The following is a 26,685-nucleotide window of genomic DNA, read 5'->3' on the forward strand; positions in this document are numbered from 1 at the left end:
TTTTTCCAATCTTCCAGGACTTCCCCCGATCGCCATGAGTTTTCAAAGATAATGGCCAATGGCTCTGCAATCACATCCGCCAATTCCTTTAGCACTCTCGGATGCAACGCATCCAGCCCCATGGACTTGTGCACATCCAGTTTTTCTAAATAGTCCCGAACCACTTCTTCCTTCACAGAGGACTGGCCACCTCCTCCCCATGCTATGCTGCCCAGTGCAGTAGTCTGGGAGCTGACCTTGTTTGTGAAGACAGAGGCAAAAAAAGCATTGAGTACATTAGCTTTTTCCACATCCTCTGTCACTAGGTTGCCTCCCTCATTTAGTAAGGGGCCCACACTTTCCTTGGCTTTCTTCTTATTGCCAACATACCTGAAGAAACCTTTCTTGTTACTCTTAACATCCCTCGCTAGCTGCAACTCCAGGTGTGATTTAGCCTTCCTGATTCCATTCCTACATGCCCGAGCAATATTTATATACTCATCCCTGGTCATTTGTCCAATCTTCCACTTCTTGTAAGCTTCTTTTTTGTATTTAAGATCAGTAAGGATTTCACTGTTAAGCCAAGCTGGTCGCCTGCCATATTTACTATTCTTTCTACACATCGGGATGGTTTGTCCCTGTAACCTCAGTAAGGATTCTTTAAAATACAGCCAGCTCTCCTGGACTCCTTTCCCCCTCATGTTATTCTCCCAGGGGATCTTGCCCATCAGTTCCCTGAAGGAGTCAAAGTCTGCTTTTCTGAAGTCCAGGGTCCGTATTCTGCTGCTTTCCTTTCTTCCTTGTGTCAGGATCCTGAACTCAACCATCTCTTGGGTCACTGCCTCCCAGGTTCCCATCCACTTTTGCTTCCCCTACTAATCCATTAACATCAGTCTGCTTTTGTCACATGAAGCTGTCTTAACTTTATCCATTCACTTGATTGGCTACATACAAATAATTTTAAAGATCACCCAAGACTGTAATCCTGTTCTCCCTTCCCCCAATGTTCAGTCATGCTAAAAAATAATTATGATTATTACGCACAATTATGAAAAAAGCAGCAGCTCTACTAAATTAAAATGTTTCAGTATAAAAATACGGATTTTAACCAAGAACCTCCCAATCGGAGGACAAATCTTGCTGCAACTTGTCATTGCATTTCCTTCCATGGCATATTGTAAATTTCAGTGCTAACCGAATGATTAAAAAAAGCTTAACAGCAATAGAGTTTCTTCAACATCCAAGTTAAACCCAGTCTTTTTTAATTGCCAAAAAAACGCACTGCGTAGCCAGTGCCCATTATAAAGCAAAACCCACGGCTGGAAATACACAGCCTGCAAAGCATATATTGAGTTAGTTGGCACTAAAATATCATTTTCAAGCTAAAGTAGTAATGTAAATCTTCCACTGTGAGAGGACAGTCATTTGTATCCACTTCCTTGGTCACAATATTAAATATTTCTCAGCTCCGGATGCTGAGAAAGTCCATTGCAATTCTCTCGATATATCAAGATCACACTCACTCATTCTTTATCAAGAAAAAAACACTCAGATATGAATTTGAAACTTTATTTCAGGGATCTATTGAGGGAACTAGGAAAGGAACAAAAAGAATATAGATGTTTCATACAACCCATGTTTTATTTGAATGTAAAATGCCTTTTTTAAAGCACAAAAACAAAATAAGTTAAATCTGCAGGAAAATGTAATAATGACATGCCAGTAATGAACACACTCTTTCTGTTTCATAACCTCTTAGGGTTTGTTTTTTTTTGTTTAAGTACTTGGCGAGATCTGGTCCACACATCCTTATGGGTTGAACAGTTAACATGGGCGATGGTCTGGTACACGTTTCCTGAAAGAAAATCACATGATTTAGAGTGGTATCTTCTCCTTGAAGTCCAGCAGACAATTTTTAAAGTACCTTAAGTTTTTCACACTACTGTAAAGTCAATGCCAATTACTTCCATAAGTATGGAACATATGAGCTGCCCATCTGGATGTGTCCCCAGTCCCTCAAATCCAGTATCTTGTCTCTGACAGTACTCAGCACCACATGCTTCCTGAGAAGGCAACCTAATGATAAACTGTTAGGGCTAATTTGTCCAGTAAGCATCTTCTCTTAATAATTACTCAGTTGAGACCTAAAGCACTAGATTTTATACACCTTCTAAAACTTTAAGTAATAATTTTACTAATGTAACTGGATATGTTATGTACATAAAAAATTTCAACTTTTTAAATCTTTCCCAGCTGATGGCAAATTTAAAATTCGTTAGGGTGCATAAGTTGTTCAAATTTTCCCCTCCAAGATGCGTTATTCATATTTATCAACAACATTCATGTTGCCCATTCACCTAACTTTGGAAATTTCCTCTGAAGTTTCTCAGAATCCTCTATGGACTTGGCTAACAATTGCAAATTGTGTTATCTGCACATTTTGCCACCTCCCTGTTCATTCCTTTTTCCACATCAACACACAGCAGTTCTAGTAGAAACTTGTGGCACCCCACTGTTAACTTTTCCCATGACAATTCGCTAATATTTTCTAACGTCTGTTTTTACAAAGTTAAAATTAAGGCTGAAATTCACCAATATGGTGAGGGCTTACATAAGCCCTTTGTGTCACCAAAACCTTTTAGGTAACACCAAATTAGTTTTGCAAGGCTGTTGCCACAGGGATGAATTTTACTGGTAAGGAACAATGAGGGATTCTTCATTAGCAGTCATTTTATTTCCAATAAATTCCTTAGTGCAGGACTTGATTTAACCAGGGAAAGAACTATCTTTTGCCACAAATTATATGAAGTGACTCTTCAAGGTGGCGTACAAAATTATAGAATATTTTCAGGTGCACAGATGTCAACATGCTCTAAGTTACAGCCTCTGAATCATCCAAAGAATGATGTTACTTACTTTACAGTAACTATAGTTTTTAGAGAGGTGTCATCCACTTGGATTCCACTCTTGGTTTGCATGTGCCCCAAGAGTGGAATCCATGCGGGCAATGACATGAAGAAATGTGGGTTATACATTAAGATCGGTAGATGAACTTTACTCCTAGTACACCAATCAGCAACCGAAGTAGACAAAATAATAGTAAACAGACAGCCACAAGCAGTAGCAGATTCCATTTCAGATAAATTTTGGGCATCCAGCTACAATTTTAGCTTTTAGGGTTTCTTAACAACGGAGAGAATCAAAAACTGCCTTCCCCATTTTTCTCCACAAACAGATTTCTCCAGTGAACTCAGATTTTAGTTCTACACGCTCTGATCAAACTCTGCGTCACAGCTATGGATTTTCATTGGCTAGATGGTGCTTAAACATACTCTAATTTAAACATCACAATGACTTTGGAGAGTCAATTGTTTTTGCTATTGCAAACTAAATGTGGGAAATGTTAGAGTAGAAACAAAAAATAGCTTTATCGGAAAAAAGAGAATATTTAGCTTGAAAAGAAGGGTTTTATCTAATGGTATAACTAGAACACCAAACTTAGATTCAGAGTTTAGGATACCTTGGTGCTGCTTTAATAATGTCATCCACACGAAGAATCATTTCTGCTGCTTCAGCTGCACTCAGCAGAACTTGTCTCTTGACTTGGAAGCTTTCAGTTACTCCCAGCGTTGCCATGTCTCCAATGACACCATCCTTCATATCTTTAAAGAGAAAGATACTTTGCCAGAAGGGTTTTTTTTTGGTGTTTGTTTTTTAAAAGGAAAAGCTTGCTAATAACCTGCATTATGCACAAAGCTATCTAAATCAAGTGCAGATAAAAACATTACATCTCAACCATGTATTATCCATATGTCATAGATTCTACAGAAAAACTAATTTAGAAATTACATATTTTAAAGGGTCAATACTTATTACCTATTTCCCTCCACCTGTAAAGCCAGGTGCTTTAATGACTATGAGTCCAACTATGCAGGGCTAAAAGGGAGATAATGTAAAATATCTCCACAAGTGACCTAAAATAGATTTTCTACATACAGAAATGTCAACTCCAAAATTCACCAACTTGGGATGTTCCTGGGCTAGAAGAGAGTGTTAGGTTCCCTTGGGAAGCTGTGAATATCCCCTTTCCAACAGTATGAATCTTCCATTATGAAATGCCCTACAAAGCTGCAATATGGTGGTCTTAAATTCACGATATATTAAGTACATACAAGCTGTTATTGAGGGCTTGTGTATTTGAACAGTTAGTCTCTGACAAGCTGGGGTGTAAGCCTACCTCACACTAGGCTGCCACATGCTAACTGTCTATGGGACCCTTCACACAAAGTTATACAGTGCGCTTTGATCTGCCCCTGTTTCAAAGTGGGCATCCACACTGAACCAATTATCCCAAATTCAAGCCAATAAAACTTGCATCACATCATCATGAGTACCATGTTTTCTTGCTATGCATGTGTATATATTTGATATGCAAACACATGCATGAGGATATTAATATGTTTAATTTTCAGGATATATTTGTAACTTTTTTGCACTATTAACTAAGAACCTGAAAATAACATTTACATATTATAGAATAGATGTAGTCTTCTATATTTGAACTTAAAATAGTCAGTTATTTACTATAACCATCCTTTCTATTACAACCATGTCAAAGTGGAGTTTTTCAACCTTATGTTACTTATCACTTTGTTTCAAATTCTTCATCTATTTACTGTCACTTCCTAATGCTGCTACTCAATCTTGACTGAATCATAGCATTAACACTCACTGATGTTAATTTACTTACTTATACTTTAACCAGGAAGGTAAAAGAATAGGTTATAGCCATACAGCCATCTCTATTCCAAATGATCAATAGAAACCATGAACTGGTCTCCTAGCATAACCACCTCAGAGGACCGAGACAATTACATGTTAAGACAGTACAGGAAAAAGCTAGTACTTTCATTCATCATATGAAACCATGATTTATGTCCACCCAATTGGACATCTATTGATGCAAATAGGTGTGACTATTTTTCAAGCTAGGGTGTTAAGATTATACTTTAAATTCTAATTATTTTGTTTGTGATGCAGTAAACTCTTGCCTTGACTTTATCAAAAGGTCAAGTTTGCACCCAGTAAGTCACAACAATGCAAAGGCACACATTCCACACCATAAAAAAGGACAAAAAATTCAATATAATTCACATGCTATCAAATTTCTCACCAAGTCCATAAGTTGTTTTCCCTTCACTGTGAGCAGCTCTGAGCTGAGACACTAAATCTGCACTATCATAGCCAGCATTATCAGCTATAATGGTTGGGATCTAAAAGAATAAATATGCATGACAACAGATCAGAGGATGCAAATAAAGCAAGTAAAAAACAACAAAATAACCATACTGCAACAACTCTATACAAACTTAAGGTTGCTTATTTACTCTTCAGTTACAAAAACAGCTGTAAAAGAGAAAGGCATAGTCACAAAAAACATACATAAGCAGAAGTTCCCCAGTTGAGGTCGTCAACAAATGTTTTTCATTAATTTATAGGTACACAAAGTTATACTATGACCACTTGAAACAAAATATTTATCTGCAATTAAAATGGTTTGCATGATTTCTTGTGATCCGTGCAAAATAATTCTCTACACTGAGAATACACATGCAAATTTGCAGGCCAAAAGGTGTTTAGATTGGTTGAAAATATATAGCTTAGAAAAAGTCCAAAATGACAACCTTAATGCTGAAACAGATAGTAAGCAGCTCTTAAAACAAAATCCTATTAATTTGTATTAAAGGTATATATTTCAGTAAGAAAGAAATTGGAAAAAATAGACCAAAACATTTATTATGAGAATACTATTCCCTCAGGCTTGAGATCTTTGTAAGCAGTAGTAGAGGGAATGCTAGCTACAATATTTTAGTAGGTTTTTCCTTCAATTTAACACATGAACACAAGAGTACATTTTCTCATTAATGATTTCAAACTGGTCTTGTGGCACTTGTTCCATTTTAACAATGTAATCTTGCTGATGAGCATTTTTCAACAAAACGTTCTTTTACTCAACGCATGTCAGTCTAAGTGATGCTAGAGCAAACTGTGTAGGGTCATTAAAGAGACAGTATTCTCTAAATTAAACATTACTTGACTTTCTGAAAAAAGTTTTCCCTAGTTTAAAATGTTGCTACTGGAAGTCAGGCTTTCCCAACTCTGTGCTCCAATACAAGCAAAGTTAGCATTTAATGTGTATTGTATTCACTTTTCTGTGGTGGTGTCTCATTTTTCACGAGATGAAGCAAATATTTTCTAAGATTTTATATAGGGAAGTTCAGACAGTGCTAGAGAATTTTTTCTATTAAAGCATTACTGTAATCTCCCTGAACCAGCCACCTAAATCAGCTGGAACCAATGTGTGCTGCCCGTTCTACTGAGCCTTAGGGTATATGCCTACACAGCTAAAGAAAAACTCACAACTGGCCCATGCCAGCCGATTCCAGCTTGTGGGGTTTGGGCTGCAAGGCTGTTTCATTTCTGTGTAGACTTCCAGGCTCATGTCCCAGAGCCTGGGCTCCAAACCGAGCACGGGCAGGGGCAGGAGGAGGGGAGGAGGAATGCATGAGGATGGAGTACAGTGCATGTGCTGGCCAAACAGACACTGCTACCAAAGTTCTCCAATTGGCAGCGCAGGGATGCAAGTGCACCTATAGTGGAGCACCCTTAGGGACACTATTTGAAGAAGAACATTAACTTACCATTCTCAAGGCCTTCGCAAAAGACTCCATTGCAACAGATTCTTTGCCTGGTGTTCTATTGGCAACCTCTGTGACAGCATTAGCCATCAGCATCTCTGAGCAACCTGTATATTAAAAGAATGTAAGTACCTTACAACCTGTCTTGACTGACAACAAGAAAAGGTTATACATAGTGTTGAAAAGAAAATGTAAAAGAGAACTTTAATATTCACCTCCACCATAAACAGTTCTAGTATCTTTCACAGTTTGGGCAAGGACACACAGAGCATCATGCAAAGATCGTTCGGCTTCATCTATAATCTGCTGTGTTGCTCCACGCAGTACTATGGTGCAAGCTTCACCTAAGGTCAAAAATAGCAAAACCAAAGAGCTAAGAACATAGCCAACAGAACATCAACAACATTTTGACAGAATAGCTTTGACAGAATGAAAAGCAAAGACAGTCCCAAAAGCATTTATGCTAGTTTTACTGACATCACCTTGGACAAGTTTAACCTATTAGGAAAAAATGCAACAGTTGGCATTTCACAGTACAAATGAAAATTTCTAATGAACTTCGTTAACCATGCCATTTTCATCCATGTCCTACTATAGAATTTGCTGTATTTCTTTGCAAATAGTTAATTTAGAAGCATCAAATATCAAGCAATAACTTGATAAACTACATATAGATCAGAAGTATTGGCACTTTCTGGTTAATGAAAGTTACTGAAATCTATTCTAGAAGATTCCTGCTAACAGGTTGCCACTTGCCTCACCACTGTTTCATTTACCAAAAAGGGGTGTGGGGAGGGGACACAAAGTCTTAGGTCCTAATTTTGCAAACACTTATGAACGTACATAACACAATACAGTAAAATTAAACCTATGGACATATCATAAGGACAAGAGCCTTAGTGTTGGCCAGGCTTTTAAGACAAAATGTTACCTGTCACATGGTGCATTTAAAGTATCTATTCTAATGACAACCATTTAATGAACAAGTTAAATATAACTGTTAGTAATAAATAGGGCCCTACCGAATTCACATGCCATTTTGGTCAACTTCAGTCATGGGATTTTTAAAATTGTAAATTTCATGATTTCAAATATTTAAATCTGAAATTTCCCAGTGTAACTGTAGGAATACTGACCCAAAGGGGGATTGCAAAGTTATTGTAGGGGGATTGCGGTATTGCCACCTTTACTTCTACGTTCCCGCCGGCAGCAGTGCTCACTTCAGAGTTGGGCAGCTGGAGAGCAGCAGCTGCTGGCTGGGAGCCTAGCTCTGAAGACAATACCACTGCCAGCAGCAGCACAGAAGGAAGGATGGCATGGTATGGTATTGCCACCCTTACTTCTGCATGGCTGCCTTCAGAACAGCAGCTGCTACTTGCCAGCCACCCAGCTCTGAAAGCAACAGCACAGAGTAAGGGTAGTATAGTATGTTATTGCCACCCTTACTTCTGCACTGCTCCTCGCGGGGCTCTGCCTTCAGAGCTGGATGTCTGGCCAGCAGCCAGCACTCTCTAGCCACCCACCTCTGAAGGCAGCACAGAGGTAAGAGTGGTAATACCGAGACCCCCCCCTGCAACCTAATTTGGGGTCAGGACCTCCAGTTTGAGAAATGTCGGTTTCCCCTGTGAAATCTGTATAGCATAGGGTGAAAGCACACCAGAGACCAGATTTCACAGTCCGTGACGCGTTTTTCACGGCTGAGAATTTGGCAGGGCTCTAGTGATAAATGAATGAAATTATAATGGTTGGTTAATGGTAAAATACTTACCCATAGCTACACCAGAGAAATGAATGAGTTTATCTTCTCCAATCAGAACCTCTTCAATAAGCTTGCAACTTCCTAGTTTTACCAGCTCTGGGTGATCAAAGGTTGAGGCAATTTCACCACCTATGAATGTAAGTTCATATTAAACTACTTGTTTGGTTACAGTCTACGTCAAGTCTGGGAAGATCTAAAGCTTCCTTTAGCTACTAACAACACTACACCAGTGTTTTCTAAAATTGGTGGCAGGACCGAATATCTCAGTTATTCCCAGAGTCTCCACTTTCATGTTTAAAAAAAAAAGCTAGACTTATTTTATGGTCGCAAAGTAAGTCTTTAAAGGGTGTGTATTTTCACTAAGGGAAAAAAAGGTGTGTGTGGGGGGGTCTAACTGGAGTTACCTAACATGATGTAAAAAGAAAAGGAGTACTTGTGGCACCTTAGAGACTAACCAATTTATTTGAGCATGAGCTTTCGTGAGCTACAGCTCACTTCAAAGCTCATGCTCAAATAAATTGGTTAGTCTCTAAGGTGCCACAAGTACTCCTTTTCTTTTTGCGAATACAGACTAACACGGCTGTTACTCTGAAACCTAACATGATGTAAAATCCTAGTGAAGACAAGGCAGTTTGTAGTTTCTACATACAAATTAAGCGGTCAAGTTAAAGACTAGGCTCCCCATAATTTCTAACTTGACCTACTAACTCACATGAAAGCTACAAACTGCCCTGTCTTCATTAGGATTTCACCTTGTTAGACAACTAGTCAGCTAGCTTGAGCTGAGAATACACCTTTTCGCTTTAGTAACAACAACGCCAAATTGTTAAACAACTGAAAACAATGCAAAGACGTTTGAGCTTACAGAGAGCCCTAAACAATACCTCCAAGGCTTGGACTGTTCCATCCTTTTCAATGGGTGCTAACTCAGATGTCAATGATGACAATTAATGTTGCATGTCACTGCTCAACCCATGTAAGAAACGATGACAAAGTTTCCGCCATTTCCCAAAGCATGTGGAGGGCACAGGAGTCAGGAAGATGTATACATTAAAACATAAAACTTTATCACTATATGGTAGGATGCAACTGGTTTCATTTTCCTGAAGTGGAGGCTCAGCTTTGAAGAGTTTGGGAAATTCAACAGTATATATTGTGAAACTCCAGATTCCTGGCACCAAAATATTAAGAACAGAGCCTAGAAGTATATGTTTGTTTCACCTCTGCAAAAGCACTTTGAGATCTGATGAAGACACGGCTGTATTACTTTAAAATTTTGAATTTAATCCAATTATTTGATTAAAGAGATTCAGCTCCTACATGAAAACCATATCCAGTACCCAACTATTTCTTATTTCACTCTTATGCTTGACTACCATGAGTGTAGCTCCTTTTAGACTTTAGGGCCGCTGTTTTATAAAATGCAAAGCGAGTGATATAGAGCTACAGTATGATCACTACATACAAACCCATATGATCTTTAAACAATACAACCTTAAAAAATCATACTTCTGTTGGGATATTTAATTTATTTTACATACTATTGTAACTAGAATACTTATACTTCCCCAAAACCAAACAATGCTATACCTAGCAAGGCTTATCTGCAGCAGGCCTATCCCATTTTTTTTCCAGACTTTCTATATTGGTTACTTAGGGTACGAAACACATAATTCTGATTTTTTTTTTAAAATAGTTATTTACAGATAACCTTTAAAATATAGTCTGATCCTATTTATCAGCATGCTATGATAATGCAGGGCTCATGAGCTGGTGCCAAATGACAACAGTAAGTTTAAATTTAAAGCAGAGTAAATTGAGTAGGCAGCTGTCTATTAGCAAATTAACATATTTTACAGAGGCCAAGAGCCATCAAGAACATAAGAATGGCCGTTCTGGGTCAGAACAATGCTCCATCTACCTCAGTATCCTCTCTTCTGACAGTGGCCAGGTGCCAGATGCTTCAGAGGAACAAACAGAACAGGGCAATTATTGAGTGATCCATCCCATTGTCCAGTCCCAGCTTCTGGCAATCAGAGGTTTAAGGACATCAAGAGTACAAGGTTTCATCTCTGATGAATAGTAATTACTTTTGGGTAGATTTTACCTTGAGATAAAAATCCTTAGAGGTTCTTTTGTATTTAACTCCCCCACACTCCCAAGTAAATTGTGTTCATATTACTCCACCACTTTTTAAATTAACTTCTTTTCTTAAAATGAAAAGTTAAAGGCAAGTTGTATCAACTATGGAATCATGCATTAACATTTAGCAGAAAATGAATTACTGATATGTCAACACCCAGGACATACTGCTATGATGCAGCATTCTTCTCTATACCTGTAACAAGAGCCAGACGTTCTACGCCTGCAAAGTCTGCATGTTCAATAGCCATAACACCAGCAGCACCAAACAGCTGTTCGGGGTAGTTATAAATCAGTTGCCTACAATTGAAGCACACACACATAATTTATGCTATCGAAAGACTGCATCTTTCATCAAAATTACATGATAGCGACAGAAGTAAACCTGCTTCTCAACATGAACAGAAATGGATTTTGAATTATTTAGATTCCAAAAATACTCAGGGTGCGAGGCACTTCCCAAACATGGAGAAAACGTCCCTGCACAAAGAGCACACAGCATGAAGAGTCACACAAATTCTGGGGGAGTAACTGGAAACTAAGACACTGTAAAGTAACTTCTAACTGTGGTTTTTCAAAATGGGTTATCCAGATATATTCCACTTGTGATGCACATACACCCAAAAGGTTCAAATTCAAATTATTTTGGCTATCTGTGCCTGTTGGGGCTGTGCCTGCACTGTAGTCCTCCTCATGATCTCCCACCCAAGGGACCAAACGGAAAAGTGGTCCCAAATGCCCCGAGTTCCTTCCCCAATACAGAATCCAATTTGCTTAAGATTCTGAAGTAGCACGAAAGGAGACCAGGTTGTATGAGTCATCTGAAGTGGAATACAAATACAGTGACCAGGAGCATAGGAGGTGGGTGATCTAAGTATCTGAACACCTACCACAGAACAGGTCTGCCAAAGCACACATCAGTCCTTGATGCTTCTACAAGGGAGTAGTGTTGTATAAAATGTATACCAAACACATGCAGCTGCCCTACAAGTCTCAGGTTGGTACACAGTAGCTGCCTGGGACCTGGCTTGGGCTCCAATCTTTACTGGTAGATCTTGTCTGGCTGTTTCATAGTTGCCCTAGGGCAACTGTGAATCCAGTTAGATAACCTCTGGGCAAATACTGCCTTACCCATCATCCTATCTGCAAATATACACACCGTCTGGGGAATTCCTGAAAAGTTTAGTGGTGTCTAGACAGAACGACAGTGCCCTAAGTACATCTAGGGAGTGTAGGTTGGCCTGCCCTTGGTTGGAGTGGGGTTTTGGAAAAAAGAAAGACAGATGGATCACTTTATTTATATGGAAGCTTGAGTCTACTTTCCACAAGAATTTCAGATAAGGCCTAAGGGTGTCCCTGTCCTTATGGAATGTAGTGTACACAGTAGATTAGTCATAAGTGCCTGGATTTCTCCTACCCTTTAGTCAACAATATTGCCACCAAGAAGGCTGTGTTCATGGATAAATGGTAAAGTGAGCAGGTCAACAGAGTCTCAAAAAGGTAGAGCCACCATATCAATCTCACATCCATGATATTAAGGTCTCAAGGAGGAGAAGACCCCCTTATTGAGGGGAAACACATCCACATAAAGCCTTAAGGAATCTAGCTATCATCAGGTGGGAGACCACCACATGACCCTGCATGGGAGAGATGGTTGGTTGATAATGCTGCCAAGTGGACTCTTACTGAGCTGACAAGATAGCCCTGAGTTCTTCCGCAATAAGAAGGTAGTCCAAAATAGCAGTACCTGAGTCTCTAAGGGAGAGAATTGGCATTGTTGGGCCCAAATAGAGAATCTTTTCCACTTGGCTGAATGAGTAAACATAGTAGTCTTTCCTACTCGTGAATTGGTACATTCTGGACCTCAGCAGAACAGCTCCTCTTAAGTCATGGTTAGCCAGCCAATATCCACACTGTCAGGGATAACAAAGCTGGGGCCAGATGAAGAATCTGTCCCTGATTCTGGAAGATTATGTCTGGAAGAAGTATCAGAGGTTGAGTGGATAGATTCTGCAGGTCTGATAACAAAAACTTCATTGGCCAAGCTGGATTGAGCATGATTACTACAGCTGAGCATGTCTGAACTCACTTAAGACCCTTGGTATTAATGGGATTGGTGGGCAGGGGATGTACTTTTTTCCTGATGTCAAGGGAATGAGGAAGACATCTGATAGGGAGCCCAGACTCAGATCCCCCTGACACTTCTTGTTCTCATTTGAGGTAAGTCTATGGCTAAGTGACCAGTTATTGATGTCTTGTGTGATGGTGTCTTCAAAAGATCATTCATGATCATTTGTGAACTGCCTTCTGAGGCAGTCTGCCAGGACATCCCATAAGCCTGGTAAATGAAAGGCAACCAGAGTGATTTTGTGGGACACACCAACTGCTGAGTTGGACAGCTTATTGACAAAAGGGAAATGATTGTGCTCCTTCCTGCCTGTTTATACAAGACATTGCTGTCATGTTATATCTAGACCATCAATCCTCTCAATATGGGAAGGAATGCTGTGTGTGTCCAATGAATTGCTTTCAACCCCAGTACATTTAAGTGAAGGCAAGTGTCTTCAGGAGTCCAGAGGCCTTGGATTTGCAGATGATCTAGGTGAGTTCAAGCATGTGTCATTAGTGTACTGGATGGCAACAGTGAGAAAGGGTACCTCCTTTAACATTTAGAGGATTCTTTCACCAGTTACAGTAGGACTTCTGGGGGGGGGGGGGAGAGGGTCTTGCACTTTAACATTTATGTGACATTTTCTTGGGCAGATGCACAGATTTTTGCATAGAGCATAGGTGAAGTCTGGCATGCTTTGTGACATATATCCAAGGGTCCGTGTGACTTCTGGCTCACATGGCCCCTATGTTGTTATTCATGTTTAAGGCTGAGCCTGCAGCTGGTTCATGAGATCAACTATGGTACTGAATATGTCCTAAAGCAGATAAGACTTTGGTGTTATCGAAACTAGCAACGCCCCTATGAAGTCTACCCTCTGGGTTGACAACAGAATCAAGTTTTTTATTGATCAAGTCCCAGGATAGTGAACAGCTGAAGAATGGAGTCACTTACATGTGTTGATTTCACTCAAATGATTCCCTACTTTTTCACATGAGCTTCTATTACCACAGCCATGGAGTTGAAGACCCTTAGCGTTGTTGACAGTTGAAATGGCAGAACTCTGTATTGACAGTGGGAATTTATCACTTGGAATCTCAAACATTTCATAGGAGTTGAATGGATTGTTATATGAAACGAGGATCTAAGGAAGGGATTATAGAGGCTATCTGAAGAACCAGAGAGAGTCTAGAATTGGGCACCAATCCTGTTTTTTCTTCAGACTTCACAGTCTTTCATGAGAGAAATCCCTGAAAAAGGGATGGGGAAGGAGGGTGCAAGGTAGGGAGACTCTGAAATTGTTTCAAATACCCCACCCCTTCGGGATGCGACAGGATGAGTAAAGATCCTCCAGATGTTGTAAACAGCTCTCAACCAAGATGTAAAATTAACTGCCTTGATGTAGCCACAGGGTGAGCAGCCAATGAAGGGAAGGCAGAGTGTCTTCCTTTGGTACCTCTGCTTAGACTACATTTGTGGTATGGCCTGCTTCCTTCTTGGTGCAGGCATGTAGACTCACAGAGATCTTTGAGTTACTTGTGAGTCTTTCATCAAGAGTATTGCCTCATTGGTTTTACTATTCAAAAGATCACACCCTTCAAATGGCAAGTCCTCAGTGATAAGTATATGAAATGGATAAATAAAGAGATCAACTTATAGTCAGTTGTTTATTGTAGCCATCACAAAAGAAGAAGATCTTAAGGAATGTTTTTAAAAAGAAGAAGAATGTGGCTCTGCAGACCAGCTCAGAAAAGGTGTTCTATATGTAGCAAATGGCATGGAACACTACACGGAGAGAGCTGGAGTACCAGTCACAAGGGGTGTCACGGCTGACAACAAAAGGGATGGGGATGACAGTAAGAAACAAAGGCCAGATCCTCAAAGCTATTTAGGCACCGATCACCCATTGAAATCAATGGGCGTTAGGTGCCTAAATAGCTTTGAGGATCTGGGCCAAAGATGATTCAGAAAACATGGGGTAGATATAAGTAGATTCTTGTACTCAATCACAGGCAGCTTCAACATAATGCAAGGGAGTAGGGAGAGTGAGTGGAAGGATTTAAAAGGTAGGGGGCATGACGCAGTCAGAATGACAGGTAAGAAAATTACTTAGCAATTGTGTTTTCCATGGAGTGGAACGGGGTGGTAAGGAGTGATATTGGACTCAGTGAAGATGTTACAATAAATAAGAAGTCTGATGATAAACAGCCGGATGAATCTTATGTGTGTGGGTAGAGAGAGCTGGATCTTAAAAAAGTTATGAAGCAGCAAGCCTTTAACAATATATAACATGTGGGACATAGTCACATACCTTATTCCTTCCACAATAAATACATACCTGTTAATAAAGCAGTTTATTCCATGCTTAAGAATACGTTCAACCTTCTCTTTCATTTTTTCTTTTTCTGCTTGTTCTATTTCTGCTACCTTTGCTGTCGAATCCACTCTTACACGAGAGCCAAAAACCTAAATTAAAAACAAAGATGTAAGATTTATTTGAAAATTAACTCAATTTATAAAGAAGGCTTCTATTATATTAATCACCTACCTTAATTTTATCTGTATCCATGCCAGTGTTTGCAATAAGTATCTTTGCATTTTCAATTCTTTTTGGCTGGTTGACACCAATCTTTTTATCTAGCAGAAAGCCTACAGTGAAAGAGAAAGTAGCACAAACTCAGCATGCCTTAAAATGGGAAAAGGACTATTATTCTAAAATGTGTCAAAAATTTGTATAGATTCACCTACCAATACCATAGCAATGTTTCCTGAAGCACATACAGACATATGTATATATCTCACATATAGTGTTAATTTCAACTCTCAAATACACAGTCACTGAATAAAACATACCTTCATCTAAGTAAGAGTCTACCAGACTTCCACCTAGTTTCTTGATAATATGGATAGCTTCCAAATTACCAGATCCTTTCAGTCTAAGGACAGCTTCCACTGCTAGTTTAGTAAAGTGATCTTTATGATGAGTAAGTAGTTTTGAGGACAATGTGGTCCCTGCAATGTTCATCAAGTCTTCACGGAACTTTATTTCATCATCACTAAAACAAACACAATGTAACCAAGTGAGTAAAATTAAATGGACAGGACTGAAGAAGCAATTCAACTGACTGACACTACACTACACTCAGATATATTGTTATATACTTTTCCTCAACATTTTTGAAGTGATGTGCAGTTGCAAAATAGTTGCACTTTGCGATTATTCCATTGTATGCCTCACTACATGAAGCACTCTCTACTTAGGATATGAATTTGAATAAAAGCACCTCTTGAAAAGGAGTTGGTGCTCAATGGACAACAAACCATATATGGCCTGTTGCATTACTGCACATATATATTATTGATACTTCGCACTTACATAGTGCTTTCACCTATACATTTCAAAACACTTAACAGTGGGTAAGAATCATCACCCCATTTTTCAGTTGGAGAAAGTCACAGACAGAAACAGTATGTAGACTTGACATAAGCAACTTGCCTCATTTCTTAATGGGCATGATTGGGAAGGTGCATGGAAGGTTAAGTTGTCGTAACGAACAGTATGCTGGAGTCAGGATGGCTAGTTAAGTTTAGTAGGAATATCCTGATATTAGCAAACAAGCATAAATGTAAGAAAAGTTGAAGATCAGATTATGCATGAACAGTGTATGCTGTACAGGGATTGGTTCCTGAAAAGTAACCAAGTCAATCATGAAATGTAAGATGCATATAGTTAGGCACTAGTTAGGAACTAGTGTTGGTAGAAATGAATATAAGGAAGTTTTACTGTATGACTTTGGATCTATGCTGTATCCTGCATCCACCCCGCTACTTTGCATCTAATCAACTCAACATATCTTTGCTGTATGCCAAATAAAGGAATACGAAAGATGAGATTGGAGCCAAACTGAGTTTTTGGGGAACTGAGTGGAAAAGGTCTCAGGGAACCCCAACACAGTACTGTATTTTGTTTTGATCTTTATTTCTCCTTTAGAATAAAATGTAAACACCTGTATTTAAGTGCTTCAATTTAACTGGGATTATTGTAACAAATATTCAGATTACTCGAATGAGCGGTCACACCTTTCTTATTACGGTCCGATACCATGGTGACAGGTGTGGTATCAGAGGGCCTGCTGTACCTTCAACTCATATTCCAAGATGCTGCTTCATTCAGGTATTTGATTATGAAAACTGGTAAAGAATAATTTCATATCTATATTGTTCATTGACAGAACAAGAAACTGCACAGATCATTTGGGCCAAATACGAGGAACTGCTTCTTTACAGGAGTCTTGATGAGGACAGAACATTTGAGCAGAGTTACTGAGCTAAATTCTCAGTTACATTAAGGCCTCATAACACCACCTTGACAGTATAAAGGGGTCTTAAGTGGCTCAAAGAATGCCCCTTGTGCAGATCCCTAGCAACGGCAAGTACTCTATTTTGGCCCTGTTCACAGGCAACAGCACAGAAGTGGATAGTGAAGGTTTCAAGGGGATGGCTGGAGTGTACCATACTATGACTATTCTCTTCTTCCCAGAGACATGGGGTCCATGAGAAGCAGGGTAAACTGGAGGTGCCCTGAGGTTCTAATTTATGTCAGGCAGGCTCCAGAATACAGTGAGCACAAAGGGGACGCAACGCTACCTTTGTCCAAATCTCTTGCCCAACTCCCCAAGTCCAGGAGAATATGCATTACATAACGACACGTTATCCTCAGATATAGCTTGTACAGCAACTATTTTCCCAGTACCTGCTGAAGATTTGGTTTGAACCAAAGTAAACTGTTTGCAGCTTTTTCTAGTCAATACAGACATGATGTTGCAAAGTTGGAGAAATTTGGAAAAGGTGGCTGGGTGGTTTCCGCCTATTAAAAGGTAACAACCCTCCTTTTCTGTCACACACATCTGAAATCCCTATTGGCTCAGGACTAGGTAGAATACTGCTGGGGGAATTCTGCACCACTGCGCACGCGCAAAATTCATGTCTCCTGCAGATTTCTTTGCTTCCCTGCAGAAAAATGACTCTCTGACAGGGAAGCAAAGGGAAGCTGCAAGAGCAGTCACACACCACTCCCTAGCAGCGCAGGTACAACGTTTCAGGCATCCAAAGCAGCCAGCAGAGAGGTAAATCACCGTGGGGCTGGGGACACCCCAGCCAGTGGCTCCTACCCTGAGCCAGGATCAGCTGCTAGTCCTGGCTGGGCTGGAGGCAGGAGAGGATGGGACTTCCTCTTTCCCTGCAATGAGTGGCTGGTGCTGTGCCAGACCCACCCCTAGAAACTTCCCCCAGCTGCAGGTAGTTCAGCATCCTCCCCTGCTTCCTGCCCACTCCTCAGCTGTAGAGGGGAGGGGCCACTGTATGGAGAGCTGCTCCCCCATCCACCCAACCCCTGTGCATCTGGACATCCCATACACAGACACCCCTGCCAAGCCTCACCTCGTACATCCAGAACCCCCCCAGCCCTCCGTACCCAAACCCCACCCCACTGAACCTCATCCCTGCATCTGGAATCCCCCCACATCCAGACCCTCTGCCTCTGGACCTCCACCCCTGCATCCAGACCACCCCCCACTAAGCTTCCTGCACTCAGACCCTGATCTTGATGAGCCCCACACCTACACCACCCTGAGCCCCCACCTTCAGACCCCCAACTAGCTGCACCCAGACCCCCCCACCCCAGCAAGCCCCACTCCCCCAGCAGCCAGACTCCTGCTGCTGAGACCCCCATACCCAGACCCTTCCGCTGAGCCCCAACAATCTTCACCTGGAAGCCCCTGCAGAGTCCCAAAGACCCTGCACCCCCACAACGAGCCTCTTGGAGCCTCCAATCACACTTGGATTCTGCCTGGTTGAGCCTACCTACCCCACACCTGGTGCAGACGGGCATGGCCCCAGCATGTTTCTGTGACAGGCCCAGGCCTTGTGCTGTGTCAGGGTCGGGAGCAGCCTCACCACTGAATCCATGTGCTGGGAGTGGGGGGCTGCAGGATGAGTTTCCACTTCTTGCAGTTAGTGGCCTGTGCTCCCCACTGCCATGCTGGAGTCTTTGCATTTATTTATTGACAAATAAAACTTGTAGAATTTTAAAATACTGTAAACAGAATTTTTAATTTTTTGGCGCAGAATGCCCTCAGGAGTAGAACAGTTCCTGAAACTAGTTCTGATTTTTTTAATAGATTTAAAGTCAACCGTATCCATCTGAGATTGAAATAACTTTGGATCTGGGTTTATGGATGTAGAGAATCTGGAAGTGAAACTAGAAATCTATAGTACACATTGAAAAATCTGAACAAAATTGCAAATTTTGTTGAAGGGGAAAATTATATTTTAAGGCAAACTATATTCTAGTTAAACAGCTACATCTTTTAGTATTTTAAGATAATTTGTCTATATTTTTAAAAAGCCTTTATAGTTTAGCTAAAGAAAATTGTGATAACATCTATTCAAAAAATATTGCTTAGATCATATTATATTCTAAAGTATAAAAATGAAGAAAACCAAACTGTTTTCCTCCTGCTGAACAATTCTTATCTGTTTGTCCTACCCATCTGTGACAGTTTACACAAAAATTAATCAGGACAACAAAAGAAGATTACTACTGCAAATGTAAGATATTTACTAACCCATGATCCACTGCAGATTTCAAGAGGGCCTCTCTTGCTGCTTTTGTAGCTTCTCTCCAACCTGCAATGATGGTTTGAGGATGAATCTTCTTTGCAACTAATGCTTCTGCCTCCTATTAACATAAAACATATAATTAATTTACTTCAACGTCAAATTTGAACCGAGGAAGGCAATTTATTCAGTAAGATAATTTAGAATCTTTTCAACACCAAAAGGAGTCTTTTAATCCACCTGACAGCCAAAACGATCAAAACAATCTTAACGTGAATGATTTAGGAAATATGTATTTACCCTCTAATACTTCAAATACAGATGTGGCCATTCATGCTGCTAGTATCTCTTACCTAAGCAACTCATGTGCTTTATTCAGGGTGGCCCTTGAAGATCATCTGGAAGCTTTGTCTACTCCAAGCCATAGCTATATTTTGAACAGGCAAGCAGGTTATTCTAAAAATGTATCATCTACTCGAAGCTTTGCATTGGCTTCCTGTTCACTTATGGGTGTAACTCAAGGGGCTGGTGAGAAATTTTAAAGCCCTGGTAAGTCAGCTACCCAAGAGATCATCTCTCATCTTAAGCCCTATCATTTCAGTTAAGATCAGCAGGTGCTCTTGATGTCAGTTCCTGGAGCTAAAATCTCTAGGCCTTGAAGAGCTTTGTTAGCAGGAGGTCCTTGCCTCTGAAGCTCCCTCCACAGGTAGCTCAACAGAGTCAAAACTCAGTCTGCAATCAAACACTGTACCAGTCTGCTAACTGCAAGAGCCAGAAAGCGAAACTGATTATATGATAAACAATGAAATTGCCTTTTTACCTTTTGCATATCAGTTGCGTGAGGAAGACAAAATCCTTTCAATTGCAATAATTCAAGATGTTGTTAATAATAGATAAGGAATACAGTTGTTTAAAATACTATAAATATTAACAGAACAGTGTGACCCAAGGACCTCTTAACGCCAACTGGCATAGGGAACAGGAATACATAAGGGTTTCAGAGATCCTCTGGGTCTGGTGTCTACATACTAGTTAACCAAAGAGTATCATGCAAGGTCTCTTATGATAGCCTGTGTCACACTGGTCACAACTGTGAGATGTATCTACAGAAAATATGTAAGAAAAAGTTAAGTTCTCTAGGTCTGAGAGTTAAGGTAGGCCACCAGAAGATGATCCACAAGCTCCCGACAGGCAGGAAGGACGAGATGCTTATCTGCGTGCGCCTGGTCACGTGCATCGAATGTTGTATGGCTCACAATGGATGCCCATTTATAGTCTGAGCAAAATGTTACTTAATAGATTGTGGGGACTGCAGGAAAACACAGCAAAGGTTTAGGAGTAAACAGCATATAATAAATAGCTTTGGGTTTCTTTTTGTGCAGTTGGGAGACCATTTTCATGGAGCTGCACCCACAGTTCCCCCCCACCGCCCACTCATCTCTGGGACTGCTTTTTCCCCCCTTGAACTATGCCCCATTCAGCATCATGCGCAAACCGCTAACCCCTTGCTATTTTTTTGGTGGGGTCTTTTTGTGGTTTGGACGAACCAGACTTGTTTTGGGGTGGTTTTCCTGGCCACCTGTGCAGATGAACCCCCAGTTATCCTTTAATTTGTGAGGACAAGCCACCAGTGGGCTTGGTCTTATGAAGCAGGGACCTCAGCCAACTTGGTTGAAACACTGGAAAAAGGACTTGGGGCAAGCTATCATATAGGACACAGAGGCCTTGTGAGTTAAGTTTAGGCTCTAGAACGCACGTTATGATGGTTATATATATATATAAATAAAACCATTTCTTACCAATATTCTTCCTTTCTATCACTTGAATCTCTGTTCTTTGATACATTTATTCTTGTTTTCACTATCTCCCCCAGGTGCTATGTGTAAAGTAAGGTGGTGATCCTGACTTGAATCTTGTGGCTGGTGAATACTACTTTTTTAGGACTAGCAAGTCAGGGTTCTCCAAGTGTTCAGTGAGATGGGGGTGGGCATTCCAGAGGGATGGTTGGAGGACTTGGGGGTTGGTGAGCACCTATTGCTAGCCTGTACAGAGAGAGTGAGGCTGGCAGAGGCCTGGAAGGTAGTACCTGCATTGCCAGAGGCTGGTGAAGTCAAGGAACTGATACACAGCAGACACAGACAAGAATTCCTCACATTAAGGGTAGGAGGTAGCAAGGTGCTTCACAACCCTGGATACTCCCAAGAAGCAGCACAGGCATCATCTAAGTTTTGTTCCTGTTTCTAAAAATTTGATAAATGATACACTAATGCTTACTCTCTTGGTGGCACCCTATGCTGTATATGGTACCAGAGCACTCAAATGCCAGATACAGTAGAAAATGTTTAAAAACAAAAGTTTCATTACCCTAAGTAATTCCGCTGCCAGCACAGTTACAGATGTAGTTCCATCACCAACCTCATCATCTTGAACCATTGACATGTCTAAGAGAGAATACTACTATGTTAGTTTATTTATTCAAATATTCTGTACTGCTCAGTACTAATGACAAATATTATATATTATGGATACACACTAGTTTGGAAATCAAAAACAGGGTTTTTAAAAACTACATAAGGGCAGGATTAATTGCAATAACTGAGCATCATATTATCAACCTGCTACATAGCAAAAGAAACTTGCACAGAGGATGTTTTGTTTGCTAAAGTAAACTATCTAATAATTGACCTACAAGGATGATTTAAAATATTGTAATGAAAAACATCTAGTCAAACTCACCAACCAAAACCTTGGCAGCTGGGTTGTCTACTCCAATAGATTTTAGGATGGTTGCACCATCATTGGTTACTGTCACTGTGCTGTCTCTTCCAGTACTTAGAAGAATCTTGTCCTACAGGATGCAAGATTTGGGATACTGCTTGAACATGTACTTCATAGTGGTACCACAGTTTTAACAGTTGTAAAGACAGCTGAGAGCCTGCAGATATCTTACCATGCCTTTGGGTCCCAGAGTGCTCTTAACCAGGTCTCCAATGGCAATAGCACCAATGAAGGATGACTGGAATAAAAGTGAACAAGCATCAGACAAGGATTCATCACTTCTTTTATAAGAGTAAGCAGCTAAAGATTAAACCATAACAGGGTCAGGAATCACAATTACTTGCCCTCATCTACTCCCTCCACCACCATATCCCATCCCCTTCCCTCCCCTGGTCCAGCTCTAAAGTCAGGCAGCTCCCTTCTCCTCATAACCTGGGTGCCAGTAGAGGAGCCACTCAGAGCACAAGAGATGCTGCTCTGTCTGCTCATTCTGTACCCAGCACTCCACCGACCCACAGCTGCTAGAAACAGAAACTCCATGGAAACTCCTGCTCAATCCCTACAAATTTAGGCTGGAGCATTCTCAGTACAGATGAAATCTTCAAAGAATTATACTGCAATAAGTCTCTACTACTGAACAAATGCAAACTGAATTTTTTTTAAAAAATTATTAAATATGGTCAAATTTGGCAGTTTTTCATGTGAGTGGCAAAAGAAATCCCACTCTCAGATTTCAAATCCTCAGTCCAAAGCATGGAAGGAGCAGACCTTCTCAACAAAACAGATACTTTTTAATATTTTGTTAATATGAGCGCACACACACTCCCCCACCCCAAATCTCGTTCTTGAAAACAGCTGAACCATTTTTGCTTAAAACTTGTTATATGCAACTGAAAACAGGGTCTTATACTTAGGGCTTGGTGTAAATTGTAATTTTATTTTTTTTTAAAGAAAATTCTCAACTGTGTAAATGGCAAAGTATTGCTTTTCAGGGAGCTTCCATGGAATTAATTTTACAGGTAACTTTAGCTGATTTCAATAACTGAATGAATTTTACAAGTTAATCAATTTCTTCCACACACATGCACATAGCAGTCTTATTCCTTTGTGTGCACAGAGCACTCTATTCTTCTGGATACACACACCACTGCAAGTAAAGGTAATGTTTTGTATTGAAGACTTTGTTGTAAACACTCTCTTTTTTTAAAAAATAAATATTTAAAAGATCGCCATTTGGGGGGAGGGGAGGCAATTTAATGGTTTCCATGCCCTCCCTGACAGTGTGATTTACACAGGGCCTTACTTATAATGGAAACTGTCAGGCAACCATACCTATAGAAGGTGTTAGCAGTTCTGCTGATATTTAAATAAACTCACCAACCGAGCTGTCTCTGCTTTTTCTTCATCTGCTCCAGCCTTGAAAATATTCACAGGTGCTAAGGAAAGGGATGCCTGAAATAATGGTGATCATTATTTAATTTCAACTTATGTTTGTGAGGTGTTTTGAAAATGAAGTGATAAAGCTAAATTACATTATGTTTCTGTTATGGTTGAATTACAATACTTAATATCCCCTATTCCTAGATATATTGTAATAAATGGATCTTTAACACACTTTTTATCTACATTTTTTTTTTAATCTTCACTTCACTGACATTATATAGAGCCTCTTAATTTAGAAAGATATTTATTACCTCAGGGGCACCAAAGAACTCAAATGCTGTCTCCAACTTTGCTGAGATGAACTAACGGAGCAAATATAAGATTTCCTGCCCTGTTCTGCCCTGCAGAACACAGAGATTTGCCTGGAAACTAACCAGATCTCCCTGACTGAGATTTCACCTGTGCTGGCAGTGAACTAGCTTTCTGCTACCCCTATTCCTGGAGTGATTACAGCTATTCTCTACTAGCTAGCAACCCTGGAGGAGCATTATCAGTTGGTGTAGTTTAAAGGAATCAGCTCTTAATTGAACCACCAGAAAATTAGGAAACCAGAACCTCTGTTGCTCCACTGCTCTGCTGCACCCAGCAGAAAATTGGAGCCGCTCATTTCAAAGTTTTGTGGAATTACTGAAAACAAACATAAAAACTTAAAAGTTGTTAGATGACAATGTTTTTAAGTTAACATTATCACAATTTTACTTCCTTGCCTTTCCCATGTCAATTACACCATAATAGTAGGATCTTTTAGCCCATTAAAATTAGAAATCTAAACTTAATCAAGGCCCCCATGAAATCAGCAGCAATCTAGAACTAAGTTGTACACCATCGAATGCTGCATTCTAAAGCGAACTCGGGATTCTTCAGCAGCTTCAAGTCAACTCAGAACCCGACGCAAAGGAACATACATGATTCAGTGGTATTAGGATGTTTGGATACTTACAGTATATTCAATTTTACACCGCTGCAAACTTTTAACACAGTAGATTGCTCTGATATAGGGTTGGGCCAATTCTGGAATAGTTTTCCCAAGGAGTAAGTTTCTTCCCAAGCCCCCGTCAGTTACTAGGAGCCTTGTGTGCAGAAACACAAAGACTTAGCTCCCTTAAACATATTTTACCTTGTTTGAGGTGGATGATCCTGTTACCCAGGTAAATCCTAACCTCGAGTCTGCCAAGGGCCGCCTGCCTCAGCCACACCCCCGGGTGCCCCGCGGGAGAGCGGCTGCCGAGCGGTCGCTGTCCGGTCCCAGAGCTGTCATTGCCCCTCTCGCCAGCAGGCACGTGGGACATCGGCCCCAAACCCGACAGCGTCAGAGCCCGGCCGGGCCCCGCCCCTCGCTCCCCTGGGATGGGGCGGCGGCCCCGTGGCGATGGGCCCCAGAGTGACGCAGGCCAGGCAGCGGCCCCGCATGGGGAGCCGCTCGAGAAACTTCTCGGCCGGCGCTCCGCTCTAGGCCGGGCGCGGCAGGGTCCAGCTCCCCCGTGACTGGCGGCACCGCCGCCGCACAAAGGAGGGGGAGGGCCCGGAGCCGCGGGCGGCAACGGCGGCAGAAAGCCACAGCTCCTCGCGCTCCCACGCGGAGCTGGCGCAGGCACGAGCCCGCCTAGCCCCGCCGCTCGCTCCCCGGCCCCGGCCCCGGCCCCGGCCTTACCATGGTGACGGTGAATCTGCTACCAGCGTCCTGCCGATCGCCTCGCGCCCGCTCACAGTCACGGCCGCACGAGCCGTCCCCAGGCCACGAGCTAACCCCCCAGCAGCCACCGGAAGTTGCGTTGCCTCCCGCGGCGCAGCCGCTCCCTGTCGGCCGGAAGCAGAAAGGCTGCCTCGGCCGAGCACATCCACCCTATTGAATATATTGCATTCTGGGAGTTGTAGTCTTCCGCAGGCCAAGCGGAGCCCCTGAGGGTGACCGGAGGGCGGATTGCCGATGGAGGCTGACCCACCTTAGCTACTTTGTCACTAGATCGAGTGACTTCGGTTTCCTTAGCCAGAAAATAAGTGTCAAAGTGACCAGTGACAAATGTAGCAACTCACTGTTGATTACAGTGACGTTCGGAGGATGAAAAAAGGAGAACGACTTGTGGCACCTTTGAGACTAACAAATTTATTTGAGCATAAGCTTTTGTGGGCTAAAACCCACTTCATCAGATGCATGCAGTGGAAAATACAGCAGGAAGACAGACACACACACACACACATTGAGAGAGAACATGAAAAAAATGGGTGTTGCCATACCCACTATAAGGAGAGTGATCAATTAAGGTGGGCTAGTAGCAGCAGGAGGGAAAAAAAACAAAACCTTTTGTAGTGATAATCAGGATGGCCCATTTCCAAAGGGTTGACAAGAAGGTGTGAGTAACAGTAGGGGGAAAAATAAGCATGGGGAAATAGTTTTACTTGGTGTAATGACTCGCCCATTCCCAGTCCTTGTTGAAGCCTAATGTAGCGGTGTCCAGTTTGCAAATTAATTCCAATTCAGCAGTCTCTCGTTGGAGTCTGTTTTTGAAGGTTTTTTTTGTTGTAGTATTGCCAAAAACAGACTCCAACGAGAGGGGCAGTGAGTTGTATTAACCTCCACTGACAGGGGCAGTGAGTTGTATGGGTCTGTGGTGCCAGGGCTCCTGCAAATTCAGGGCCCGGTGAGGCCAGCTCCACCAATGTTCAGGGCCAGGTCTCTCCCCTGATCCCACCTGCCACCCCCGTGTGCCTCCTCCGAGCATCCCTACGTGCCCTGGGCAGCGGGCAGCTGCCCCGCCCTGTGCTCCCTCACCAGCTGCTGCCAGCTGCAAGAGAGCAGCACCAAGGCTAGGCTGAGGTAGCTGCTGCACCTGAGGAGGGGAGGAGGTGCATGGCAGCACCCCCACCCCACAGTAAGCGACTCCAAGTCGACTTGGGAGGTATGGGGGAAGACACTTATCCTGGCTGGGCCTCATGAGCAGCAGTCTAGGGGGACTTGGGTGAGTGTCGGGCTAGGAAAAGACCCTGTCCAGAGCTCGCTACTGCTGGCTGCGAGGAGTCATCCTCTGGCCCCCAGCCCTGGGGCAGCCTGCCTGCTGCACCCCAAACTCATCCCCAGCCCTGTCCCACACCCTGCACCTCCTCCCACACGCCAACCCCCTGTCCCGGTCCAGAGCCCGCACCCAAACTCCTTCCCAGAG

The 26,685-nt window shown here is 41.7% G+C and overlaps 1 protein-coding gene across 1 annotated transcript; it reads right to left on the reverse strand.

Moving 5' to 3' along the window:
* Positions 1-1,534: 1,534 nt before the first annotated feature.
* Positions 1,535-25,326, reverse strand: CCT2 (chaperonin containing TCP1 subunit 2). The gene is made up of 16 exons (XM_084652367.1): positions 25,179-25,326; positions 23,462-23,536; positions 22,257-22,322; positions 22,043-22,154; positions 21,671-21,747; positions 19,315-19,427; positions 15,542-15,744; positions 15,237-15,337; positions 15,027-15,154; positions 10,775-10,878; positions 8,446-8,565; positions 6,893-7,021; positions 6,681-6,784; positions 5,153-5,252; positions 3,500-3,641; positions 1,535-1,834 (listed from the first exon to the last, which is right to left on the reverse strand). Exons 1-16 carry the CDS (start codon positions 25,179-25,181, stop codon positions 1,804-1,806), a joined length of 1,608 nt encoding a protein of 535 aa, XP_084508493.1. The 5' UTR covers positions 25,182-25,326; the 3' UTR covers positions 1,535-1,803.
* Positions 25,327-26,685: the final 1,359 nt, after the last annotated feature.

This window comes from Lepidochelys olivacea (assembly GCF_965140295.1).
Source record: "Lepidochelys olivacea isolate rLepOli2 genome assembly, chromosome: 1".
NCBI lineage: Eukaryota > Metazoa > Chordata > Testudines > Cheloniidae > Lepidochelys > Lepidochelys olivacea.

Bases quoted from the DNA above. Each gene is read 5' to 3' on its own strand.
- CCT2 (XM_084652367.1), bottom strand. The intron at 19,428-21,670 runs GTAATGAAACTT...TTATGTTAATAG, and splicing joins TGGCAGCGGAATTACTTAGG to GAGGCAGAAGCATTAGTTGC. The intron at 15,155-15,236 runs GTAGGTGATTAA...TTTTTAATTTAG, and splicing joins TGGATACAGATAAAATTAAG to GTTTTTGGCTCTCGTGTAAG.